This window comes from Carassius gibelio, chromosome B17, assembly GCF_023724105.1.
Source record: "Carassius gibelio isolate Cgi1373 ecotype wild population from Czech Republic chromosome B17, carGib1.2-hapl.c, whole genome shotgun sequence".
NCBI classification, from domain to species: domain Eukaryota; kingdom Metazoa; phylum Chordata; class Actinopteri; order Cypriniformes; family Cyprinidae; genus Carassius; species Carassius gibelio.
In genome coordinates this window covers 12,749,356-12,762,187 of record NC_068412.1, presented here as the reverse complement: position 1 = coordinate 12,762,187, position 12,832 = coordinate 12,749,356, and the positions used below count along the sequence as shown (strand labels likewise).

Below are 12,832 nucleotides of genomic sequence, written 5' to 3'. Positions count from 1 at the left end.
TCTGATGGTGTACTAAACACAAAAATCTGAAGCATTTTAGAAGCTTAAACCTGATAATTCAAATTACAAACCAGATCTTTTAAAATATTACATAATGTGTTAATGATGATTTTTTTAATATTTGAAAGTAAAGTCTATTAATTTTCTATAGCTTATAGACATACTTCTTAAATGATGCTAACTTTTCTATGATCTCTTTCCCCCAGTCACACTAGATTAATCGCCAACAGAGAAGTGTCTTTTAAATGACATAAGAGGAAGTGACATCATGTGAATTCTCGGGGAATTCCATTTGAAAGTGTGCATAATACTTTAAGTGAACACTAGCTGTAAGACATTATTGTCTCATATGGCTGTTTAGCACCCTACACATATTTTAATCGGAATGTTATCTTAAAGGTCCCGTTCGCCAAAATTCATATTTATATCAAGATTACTGTGCAAATAAAGTGCTTGATTAAACATAGCATCTTTTAATACAAACGTATTATATAATAATATTGTGTATAATTTATATGAGTTTAAATCCCAGACAGCATCTCAAATAAATTACACCAGTTTCATAAATTAATCCTACAAATGCATCATCCAGGATCACATGATCATTAAAGGCAAATTGCTTCCCTGCCATTACATGTCCCAGCTGATTGCCTTTTAATGGGCGCTTCATTAAAGGGATTATTATGTATAACATCACACAACTATACACAAAAGACAGTTTTAGACCTTTAGAAAGATCTACAGACCGGAAAATCATTTTGTCTCAAATGGTCAAGGTTTTACTGGTTAACATGACCGCCATTAGCCTCATCTTGTAGATCTCACACATAATCTTGCAGTAAAAATGCATCTTTCCGTGTTGGCTCACAACCTTGATAATGAGAAAAGCCTTTTTTAATGTGCCACTGCCTCATCCCCCTCTCGGGTGTTCAGATATATTCAGAACGTATTCATTTTCATAGTTTTAGCTTGAAGTAGCAGTGACTTTTAGTGCTCATTTTTCACTCCTAAAGACATTTCTTGTCTGACATATTGTTTAAATCTCAAAGCAGTTTACTTTAGAAATCACCTGTCTTCAGAAAAAATGTCTCTTCAGAAGATCAACAGTTGATCTCTAAGTAAAGTTTGAGATCTTTCACAGTTTGTGAGCACAACAAATCCCGAGGTTTACATGAGGATATGAAAGACCAGGAGGTGAAGGAAAAGAGAGAAGAGAGAGTGCCAGCTTGTGAAAAAACACTTATGACTCACATCCGCGGTTAACAGTGATAAAACTTACAGATCTATGGAAATTGAGGCAAAAGTTTACCAAGCGCTTCAGATCATCTCCTCAGCCTCTCGCCCCTGAATCCCTCGACCTCGTCTGTCACATGCCCTGATTCTTTCCATCGACGCTTTCATTCTTGTCCCTCCACTCATGTCCTCTATAATGACTGTCAGGACCTGCTCATCTGAACCTTGCACTCACAACCGCTGCCCATTATTTTAAATGAGACCTCGCTAAAGTCCGCTTCGGTAACAAGCCTTCCTGTGCTGAATGAAAATGAATGTTTTCGTTCGCCGGAAGTCGCCTATAGATTGAATGAGTGTATTATATTAAATAACCACGAAATATACAGCTAATAAACACACACATTTCTGTTAGAAAACAAGGTGTTCTTTATGTGTGAAAAAAACAAATTAATCTCACATGAGCGGTTTAGCAGTTGTCAGATTCTGTGCAGTGTTTCTGAAGCAAAATCCTACCTGTGGTTGCGTAAAATGCGACAAATTGTCTTGTGGGGGCTTCTACGTGTTTGACAGGACCTTTCAAATTTAATGAGAGTGACGTCTTGCTTGGCCTAGAATCCAAACGTGTGCGTAGGCTGCTTGAGGACGGCAAACACGTCACTTCGAATTCGGTTGAGGATCCTCATTATCGACCCTTATCTTGCATCTCATGATCCTATAGGTTACGCCCAGCAACAGGTAGGTCACACGCTTGATTCAAGGACATTTATACACCATATTATGGAAAAGCTGGTACATGCACTTTTGATCATGATTTAGTGATCATCTGGCACTTTCCAGATTTATCTTGTTCCTTTTTTTGAGACATCATTAGGTGCTCTGACGTCCAAACAGTCGTCTTTTCTCCTCTGATTCTTTCCTCTATTTTAAGGCTCCATCCAAACAGGACAGTCAGGGGTGTGGCCTTCTCTGTTTCAGCTCTGTTTCCGTTTCAAGAATGACACATGCCTTTTTATCTTTTCTGTTTCCCCCTACAACTTCTGACAAAAAGAGAGGTATATATAATCCCACACAAGCAACGCCTGTATATATTCACACTGACACCTGACAATGCACAACAGAGTTTGGGGTAGAAATTGATCAAGCAATACATACGAAGAGGTACCATAGGCAACTTCTCAACTATTAAATACCTACCTTGAGTGATAGAGAGAAATACTGGACAACCACAAACCTCTTTGAGACATTGCATGGAAGATTTGCAAACCAGCTTGGAGTCACACAAGACTGATTGGATTTTTGACTCCAGACAGAGAACTTCACAGCAACAAACAGCCAAGAGGAAGAGCTTCTCCACAAAGGTGCCATACATTTTAGTATTAATTTTACTATAATTGTAAATGATAATATATTGAAATAAAATGGAGGCATATATATATTAAAATATTGGTTATTATTAAACAATGCATGCTATATTTAATAATAATATATTACCATTAATTCATTATAAAATGTACTGTACAAAATTAATTTAAATATATTTGCATTTATATTGATTTAAAAAAAATGATTACAGAGATGTGCATAATTTAAGTGTTTTTCTGTAAGAGGCTTTTGGGCATTTTAAAAGGACTAGATTATTTAAATATAATATTTATATTTATTTATTCATTAAAATGTTGTAGTTTTAAATGTTTTTTATATATATATAATAGAGAACCTTTAAAGCAGAAAATAAATTTAACTGACATTGACATTTCACGATAAGTCAACTGAACTGCCTCGTATTTTAAAAATATAAAATAATGCAGTTATTAATATGTACCTTTTTAATCTATTCTTAAAATACTGCTGTATAATGTAAATAAGTGAAAGGGTGTGAATAGTTGATATGGGCGTTTGAAATATACTTCTGATTGGCTGGTGTACGAGTTTAATTTCAAAGTGGCCTGAAGTCAGAACTATCTTCTAACAACAGTCAGCATTCCTCATATTTCTCATATCTGAGTACATTACATTCAATATACATTTTGGATGTTGCGCATTTATCTTCTCTACTTCTCACAACGGTATTTATTTTTATTTGACTGCTATTATGTCTTGGTCAACATATTCATCTGTAGATGGTGGCTTTACCCTTGCCTCTTCGTCCTGCCATATTGTTCTTAGTCCTGATGAGTGTGACACTGATGACATCTGCATTTCCCCAGCCTCAACTTCGACCTCTGCAAAGGTATAACGGCTCATTATATTATTATTAATTTTGATACAGCTATGTATCCTTTTGGTGAAAACTCCCTAAGCTTTGCATTCATGACGAGTCTGAAGTTAATTGCATTCTCATAGAGAACAAATTTGCCTTATGTACCAGAGGTTCTGGTACGGAAAACTTATATATACAATTTCTTTTTTATTAAAAGGATTTTTGTAGATAGGATTTATAAATTGGCAGCATTTAGTAGATTATAGGCTTCTATAAATACAGACATTCAGTGCAACTCCAATTATGGGTGTAAAACTATATTTTTCAAAAAAACTGCTCTGTAAAAGAAAATTAAAAATCATGATTTCATTGTCCGTAGTTAAAATGTCATTATTTTTATTTTTATTTTTTTTTAACACCAGCTTTCTATTATTCGATAGACAAATTTCGGTAACACTTTAGTATAGGGTCCAATTCACACTAATAACTAGTTGCTTATTAGCATGTCTATTATTAACATATTGGCTGTTTATTATTGCTTATAAAGTACATGTAATGCATGACATCCATAATCCTACCCAGTTCCCTAAACTTAACAACTACCTTATAAACTAATAATAAGCAGCAAATAAGGAGTTAATTGAGGCAAAAGTCATAGTTAATGGTTAGTTAATAGTGAGAATTGGACCCTAAAATAAAGTGTGACCCTAATTTCTGACACTTCTCTTTCTCCTTAACAGTAACTTGCCTGCTATTGGTCAAGAAGACTCCAAAGGTGAACAGTGGGAAGTTCTGTACCCCTCCATCTCACTCCGTGACTGGAGCATTCAGATGCTGACCGCCCCAGATTTTGGTGCAGCTAAGACTGGGACAGAACAGCTGGTGGGAGATGATTGGCTTCCCCTCAGCCAATCACAGATGGAGGAGGAGCTGGTGAAGGGCTGGCCGGGGAACTGGCCTTCACGGGTGGGTCACCAGCAGAAGAGAAACATAGTGGTGGCAGATGACGCTGCATTTAGAGAGAAGAGTAAGCTTTTGACAGCAATGGAAAGACAGAAATGGCTCAATTCCTATATGCAGAAACTCTTAGTAGTTAATTCAAAGTAATTAGAATGTTTATGTAATTGTATATATATATAAAATATGTTGAAAAATAGTATATTTCATGTGGGAGAAAAACACCATTGATTATCACAGATAATTAAACAAGTTAAAGGGTTAGTTCAACCAAAAATAACAATTCTGTTATCTATAATCATGCATTTTAATCCCGTATGACTTTCTTTTCTGCCTAGAACCCAAAAAGTACAATTTAGCACAATGTCTCACCTGCATTTTTTCCAACAAGAAAGTAAATCATATGGTTTTTAAATAAATTGAGAAATCTTTTTTTTTGGTGATCTGTCCCTTTAAAAAAAATATATATATATTTACACATATTTAAGAAATGTATGTAGATAAATGTGTTTTCTCCTCTTCTTTTTTTTTTTTTTTTTTTTTTTTTTTTGATGATCTTTTAATAAGGAAAATGCATGATGTGTTTGTTGGTCTGATCATGATTTGAATAAACACCTGAAAACCAGACTGATTGTTCGAGCAATTTTTAAATGGTTTAATGGTATGCATGGAATACGAGCTGCCATAATATATTTACACACTTTGTTTTTGTGCATTTTTTTTCAACATTTTATTAAACGCTTCCACATAGGTAAGACATATGTGAAGCCATGTGAATAACTTTTGATGTTCAAAGCCAGTTCTTTAGATGATTCCTTTCAGTTTGCGTGTTATAGAATAGCATTATCAATTTACACAGCAAACTTAGAAGCTCTAAAATGTGCAATCAACATAATTATATGAACACACAACTGTAACATTTCCCAGTTCATTCATACATAACAGTAAAATGTCTGAGTAACAGCTCTTAATGATTCACCAAGTGAGAGTCTGATTCACACTGTTTGTAGAATTTGCTTATGAGATTATATCTGATAAAACCATAAATGTACAGCTTTCCTATCATGACAAGATATTAAATTATTGTAGCTTTTATATATATATATATATATATATATATATATATATATATATATATATATATATATATATATATATATATATATATATATATATATTTGACCATTTTATTTCACTCCTGGAACCTTGTTGATATCACCCAATGATGTAAAGTTACAGTTACAGAGAAATGTGCCATATATTGCCTATACAAATTAGTTCCAAACAGGTTAGAAAACACAGGTTGCCTACATGTTTTGATAGCAGTGGATTACATTATCTGGATGAATAGAATAATAATAATTATTATTATTATTATTTAGATGCTGTAAAGGTACCATGAAGTGAACCAAGCTGGTAAATTGAGCTGTGTGTCAGAGGAGACAGGACCTCCCATGATGATATTAGTAATTTATCGCCAAGCCGAATTATGATGTGCTTAAAATGGAAATTTTAATGTTCTGACAGCAGAAAATTACATAGGGCCATGGTTAAATACACCCTCATGACCTCATTAGCCCCGAGCTAGCAGGCGATTAATCAACTGATTGGAGAGGCTTGAAGTATGAGGAAATCTCTGACGGCAGAGACTGCGACAGCTGAATTGCTGCTTCAGGTCATTTGTTGGGATTTTTTCAACGTTTATTTCCTTTACCTTCCAAAATGGCTTTACAAAGGTCAAGTCTCGCAAGTAGTGCCAGGAGGAGTTGTTAAAAACTCTTCTCACGAATCCTGCGTGGATGGTTCAGTATTCAGCCTCCAAGAAGTAATTTATAGGCTGTTTGTTGGGGATTACATTTCAGCAGAAAGTGATTGACTCCCACAGTTCAGCATTTATCTCCAGGTGTCAAAAGTGTCTACATGTCAGTTCAGAAGTGCAGAGGAAGAATTTAGGGCTCTTATGGTATGCACCAGCGTCTCTGTCAGGACTGAGAATTGTGGTGTAGGAAATCTTCCAGCTGCTCAGGCTTCGTGGTGAGGAAGCCTATAGAAACTCTATAACGGTGAGATGGATGAGAGGGCTGAGGATCACAGGAACTGTAATTTATCACTCCCTACAGCTGGCCTACATGGCAGCCAGAGCCAATCAGCAGTAGCCAAATTGCTTTTTGCACCCCATTCTCACCAAGTGGAACTGCGTCTCAAAGCTCATGTAGAATCACCCAGCCCTGCCATTTCTCAGTGGTTCTGCCACAAGTGTTGTCTGGGTGTGGAAGTGAATGCCGTGTGTCTAATATTTACCACTTAGAATGACTTTGATTACCTTGACGTTCAGTGTTAGCTGGATTTGCATTTGCTGCTTATTTATGCTTGTAAGGCATATTTCAGCTGTCAATGTCCAACACACCACACTTTCAAGATTATATAGGTTTTATTACATTTTGCAACATTTAAAATGTCACACCTAAAAGAAAAGAAACAAGATACTAAAAATAATTGTAATTATAATTATAATACAACTGGATTATATATTAATTCATGTATTACCATCCAATATCATCTGTTTTTTAATGAACTTTGTTTCATTCTGTCTTCTGTTCTCGTTATACACATGTACAAAACTCTTAAAGACTGGAAATTAAATTTGGCAAATTAAAAGTTTCTAGTTCCCATTGTAATCCCCAGGAAAAGAACCCCGTGAGAGTTGTTTCACTTTAAAACATGCTCACTTCTTAACACACAAAAAAAATCATTTTCATCTTCAAACTACATAAATCTTCAAAACATAATTTGCAGTTCACTTTTTACTTCAGAACTGTTTACAGATTATGGTAGGAGTGGACTGACCTTGGTATGCTTCTTTCTCAATTTTCGCTCATCATCAGCAAGCCTACATGGGATTTTATGCACTTATTTTAAGAGGGAACATATTTTAAAAATTCAAAAAGTACGAAAAGCATTTGTACACGGTAATCTGAGAGTACTGGACACTCATTTATATCTGAAAGCATATTAAATCTAACCAAAATATTTCATAAATGAACACACAAGGGGCAAGGCAACTTTAAACTCTGAAAATGATGAGCATTCAGATTCTACAGAAATCTGTGTGGATACCATGTGGAGCGCAATGAGAGCCACCATAACAGAAATCTCATGAAACAAACATCTCATATCTAACATCACAAAACAGTTGCTTGAAATTACAAAATCTGGTTAAAATCAGGATTTCGTGAAGCCACCATTTGTGCATCTGAGCATCAATGGTCTTTGAACACTCAGCTTAGATGAGTAGGACATTAAAAATTCTTCAAAATAGTATTCTAAAGAGACCAGAAGGATACTTCATCATGTGCCGGTCTGAACTCATGAAGGTTGTCTTCTTTCCCCCATAACACTAAAGGCTTTTCAAGTTTTTGTCAGCTCTGGTCACGTGTCAATGACCTCACGGGCCGGTGAGGGCTCTTCTGGGAGGGTGGTCGTGGCGTTTGGTAGAGTTTGATTGTGTGGCACAGAGTTCTGCTGTATCTCCATGGCAATCCCGGCTGGATCTTGTGGGGGGAACTCCTTTACTTGTCGCCTGTACTCCAGGAAGGTGCAGGCCTTAGTGGCAATGGCAACAACGTTCTTCCCTATGAAGATGGTCGAGACTCTGCTGTCTTGGAACAGCACCATGTTGACGCCTCTGATGAGGATGGTGACAATATTGATGGTCACCAAGCTGAGGATCGGGTAGAGCATCATCTTCTGAGGTGACACATGCTCGCCCTGCACGCTGATCTCGCTCAGAGAAACGCAAGGAAGGATGAGCAACAGGATGTAGCAGTAGAAGAACATCAGACCCTCGGCCCAGATGGGCAGACCTGTCCTTTGAGGCTCCCAAAGGTTAGCCTGGATGTCCAGGACATCCAGAAGGTCAAGTGCCACCCAAAAGAGTCGACCCCGCATGTCCTCCTTCTTCCGGAAGGTTCTTACATACTCCATACTGTCGAGCGCGACCAGGACGAGGTAGAGTCCAGGTACGCAAACCGATAGCAACAAAGTCAATGCCTTCCGAGCTACTGTCTCCAGACTTTTACGGTCAGCTTTGTAGTTCTGGAAGACAAAGTACAGCTTGATCTCCAGAACAAATATGTAGAGGAACCAGAGGATCATGGCGTAGCCACGCTTCGCAGTCCTTACCTCGGCACCAACCCATACCGCCACGTATCGCAGGACTATAAGAAAGCAAATATCTCCAACCAAGACAATGATGCAGACCCCAATTTTGCGTGGGCCCTGGTTCTGCTCCACAAGGTAGGCATCCATGAAGGCCATGCTGGTCATGATCACAATGGTGGTTAAACACACATGCCGCTTGTCTGGTGGTGGCAGAACCATGGTGCCGTCTTTTTATCAAAGTGAAAAACAAACAAATTGTACCCTTCACAAATAGCAAGGTTAGTTCATGGCGAGCACACTGTTGTCCATTGATGCTGGTGACTGAGGAGCCTGTTCAGCAAAGCTCCACACAGTCCAATGGCTGCTCTTTACCGCATTCCGAGCTTCACATGGCCTCCACACTAGTTTTGGTATGTCAATATCGCTTTGATTCGACGTGACCGTGATATATCTGTATTTTTATCCACTGCTGAGCCAGATTGTGTCGACTTCCTGACCTTACCGACATGGGCCTGCTTGTCTGTGTCAGCTGACCCACATAAACAGCATTGCTGGATTCTGTGCCGGTCTCTTGTCACTGTCTCTCACTCCTGCGTCGGAGCTGAGCGCACTGTCAGTCGTGAAGGCGGAATGGGTGGTCACAGCTCTCTTTCTGCTCTGCCGGCTCAGCACCTGTGAATTAAAGAAAGAAAAATGTGTTCTCTTCAGAGAATGTTTTTGACATTGTTCCAGCTGATGAAGCTTTAAAACAAAACACTAGGGGTCACTGTGGTAATTTAGCACAATCTTTTGTAACTAACCATCCCACAAGTCCTTGGGTTGATTTCACCTTCCTTTAAAAAGCCTTTTATGTTGACTTTAGCTGATTTGAAGGACACTGAATTTGCCATGTTTAAATATCCAAAAAGGAATACTTTTTGTGTGTAAAAGTAAGCATTTAGTCACTTACAGTGCATCAAGATGGTAAGCTGGTGCAATGTATCCTGAATTATGATCTCAGGATATTTTCCCCCCTTACATAATTCCTCAAGTTCTCTTGAACACTTTTGAATACTTTAAACTGAAATTCCTCTTTTATTTGTAGGGGTTCTGTAAGCAAGATCTCGCTATGCAGCAGTATCCATACTTAGACATGAGAGTGTCAGCTGCTTGAATATAATTCCCTAATATTCCTATGAGTTCTGAGTCACCAGCTTCCATAGCAACGGTTTCTATTGAGAAAGTAATAATAAGTGATGATGAGTCTAACGCAGCAGGGAACCCTCGGATTTCTGGAAAGCGAGATATTACTGGATGTGCACTGACTCTGATATCTAGGTGTGAGGTGATGATGTGAATGACAAAAAAAAATAAAAAATTCTGCTGATTCTTTGCAAGTTTTAGTATGCGCAGCAGGCACGAAGTGTAAAAGAAATGCATAACGTTGAAATGCTGGCATCTAAGAGAAAGAAAATATTCCCGACTGCACTGTGTTCTTATTAGGACTAAGCTCACGGGTCACAATCTGGATGTTATCGTGACTAGATTTCAGATGGAATATTAGGGAACAGCACATAAATTCGATTAAACAGATTAGTGTTGATCTACTGTCTGATGTATGAAATTCCAATCACAGCAACATTTCGTGCACCGCTCGCACAGCAGACCTTCACAATCTATTTCTAGTTACTTCACGTCAATGCTGCTCATGTTTGATATATATGGAAGCAAACATTGAGACAATTTGCTCACAGTCTTCTCAAGTGATTGATTTCTATCTTAAAGAGATCTTTCAATCTTGCACAATAAATCAGTACACTGAGAGAAATACATGGAGAACTAATGGACGTTGAAGAACAATTTAGAGTGCATGTGGCAGTATATCTTGCATTGTGTATTCTGCTGTTTCCGCAATCATAATTGTACCTGCATTTATCAATGCTTTTAGCTTTGGATAGGAGTTCTGGCTCTGTTCAGTGTAAATTGTGCAGTGGATCAATACCGCATCTGAAACATTATGTAAAGTAAGGATGGGACCTGATGGACATGTGCAGATAAATTGCCCTGTGACACATTATTGAGCGACCCCAGTTTAAATCATGTTTCATTTTCAGATCCCACAAAATAGATGAATACATATAACAAAGTATCAACAGTCTTGTTTCTGACATGTGCAGTAACTTAATTTGTCTGTTCTTTCAATATGACTGCTCTGTTATACTCAGAACAGAATTTGGTTATGCAGTGTGCCTCTACATTGCTTCCGGCCTCCTTCTTCTCCCTTTCTTTTCTATTCTAGCGCACAGATTTTCATTTCTGACAACGTGACTCTCTGACCTTGTGAACTTCTCTCATCTGTTCAGTTTCAGAATGTGTAGCTGAGCGGAAGACTATTTATTTTGGAGAGAACCACAGATTGAGACTTAAAATGCATCACACAAAGCATGATTTGTGGATTCTATTTTCTTTTGAATGTTTTTTTGCTTCAATAGTTTAAACATGTACTTACAAATATAAATATGAATAAGGTAGACTATTCATGTCTAATCTCTTTTAACATGACCTTCTGCTTTTTATATGATTTTCATTTATTTTCCTACTTTTTCATTTAGGAAACGATAAAATTCTAATTTGCTCCATTTGCTGTAATTTAAAATCTGTTTTAAGTACTTTTCTGTTTGATTTGATATAATTGAGTTTCTATCCTAGGGCTCCATAAGAAGTCTGTTTCTGCCTAAGAGTAAAAAAAAATGTAATAAAAAAGGTAATTTTGAGATAAGTGAAGTTGTGAAATATAAAGTCAAACTGGGAGATATAAATTTGCAATTAAAAGAAAAAAAGTTGCAACTTCGAGAAATAAGGTCGCTATGTGGAATATAAAGTCGCTTAAAAACAAAGTCACAATTGTTCAATATAAAGTCAAATTACAAGTGATATTAAGGATTATAAAAAATGCAACAATAACAAACACAATTTTTTGTCTTATGGCAGTTCAGGGTTTTTGGTAGATGTTCTGGATTTTACATAGCTGGTCTTGCTTCTCAGACACACGTGCACATCCACACACATTCCTCTCCCAATGAACTGTACTGTAAGTGAAGAGAGCAATGGAGTGAGAGCATTAAATCAAGAGTTTAATTAAAGTGGCAAAACACATGGGAGCAAATAAGTGTCTGGAGCAGTAGGGAGCGAGCTCATCAGCCCAATCAATACCCACATGAGGAATATTTCCCTCCTGTGAAGCAGACAAACCTTAGACACTCGCAGAAGCCCATAAGGCAAAGCATTCCAGGCAGTACTCTATGTTTGCTAATGGCTTCAAAATGCAACACAGTTGCACAGAACATAAATTGCACATGAATTTGCTGCATTGCAGCTACAACCCCTATAAATGAAATCTCCATAATATCTCAGTTGTTTCTCCAAGAAAGCAAGGGGAATAAATGATGCACAATTGAAGACATTTCTGCTTCTCAGATGTGTCTTCTAAAAAAAAGACCAGACTGATCTCACATACATTTTCATTTCATCTCATTACTTCAATTTTCATTTTGTTGCATAAAATTTTTATTTCTTTAAAGGAAATTTAGGAGAAACATCTGAAATAAAATAAAATAAAATAATGCATTTTATAAAATGCATTCTCATGACAATTAAGTGCATTTATTACCATGATCAACTCCCCCCAAAATAAAAAAATAAATAAAAATAGAGGGAAAGAAAGCAATTATTTAACAGTTAAAGTAAATACGTCATGACAGGCCCGTCAGTTTCAATCCAAGCTTTCTAGCATCTTCACTAGTTGTTTACACCTCGGATTCCCAGGCTGACACAGATCTAGCGACTTCCAAACAAACTTAGCAGAGAAAGCATGGACAAAGCTTATTAAAAAGTTTAAACATGGGTTGATTTGCATTCAGCATCGAGCTGGAGACACTTTATTAATTTTCAATGAGCACACAACAAGCTTTCCCGAAAGATATTTTCGAAAGTAAGTTTTAAAGATGCTTAATATTTCATTTCTCATGCATACTTAACAAACAGAAAAACAAAGTAGTTTATTTAAAAGCCGGCAGAAGCCTGTGGCTCTGTCACACATTCGCAGACAGCTCAGCAAATAGTGAGGGGCTGGATATACTTGGATATACTGTATATACGTACATACTGCATAGAAGTTGCTTTGTTGCTGTGGTAACAGGCATCTGTCAGTCCAAGACCCCCAATAAAAGAAAACAATAATGAGTGTGACTCTTATTTCCGCTCAGTAATGAAAAATAAAAAAAAGAGCCTCTGTGCTCCAAC

At 37.1% G+C, this 12,832-nt stretch overlaps 2 protein-coding genes across 2 annotated transcripts; one reads left to right on the top strand and one right to left on the bottom strand.

Moving 5' to 3' along the window:
* Window positions 1–3,223: 3,223 nt before the first annotated feature.
* Window positions 3,224–4,756, top strand: LOC127976264 (tuberoinfundibular peptide of 39 residues). The gene is made up of 2 exons (XM_052580556.1): window positions 3,224–3,463; window positions 4,174–4,756. The coding sequence occupies exons 1-2, from the start codon at window positions 3,354–3,356 to the stop codon at window positions 4,538–4,540; spliced, it is 477 nt and encodes a 158-aa protein (XP_052436516.1). The 5' UTR covers window positions 3,224–3,353; the 3' UTR covers window positions 4,541–4,756.
* Window positions 4,757–6,824: 2,068 nt separating this feature from the next.
* Window positions 6,825–9,211, bottom strand: LOC127976263 (transmembrane protein 121). Its single transcript, XM_052580555.1, has one exon. The coding sequence runs from the start codon at window positions 8,768–8,770 to the stop codon at window positions 7,820–7,822; it is 951 nt and encodes a 316-aa protein (XP_052436515.1). The 5' UTR covers window positions 8,771–9,211; the 3' UTR covers window positions 6,825–7,819.
* Window positions 9,212–12,832: the final 3,621 nt, after the last annotated feature.

Excerpts from the sequence above, each read along its gene's own strand:
- LOC127976264 (XM_052580556.1), top strand. The coding sequence starts at position 3,354 with ATGGTGGCTTTACCCTTGCCTCTTCGTCCTGCCATATTGTTCTTAGTC. Across the intron at positions 3,464-4,173 it reads CAACTTCGACCTCTGCAAAG|TAACTTGCCTGCTATTGGTC; the intron begins GTATAACGGCTC and ends TCTCCTTAACAG.
- LOC127976263 (XM_052580555.1), bottom strand. The coding sequence starts at position 8,770 with ATGGTTCTGCCACCACCAGACAAGCGGCATGTGTGTTTAACCACCATT.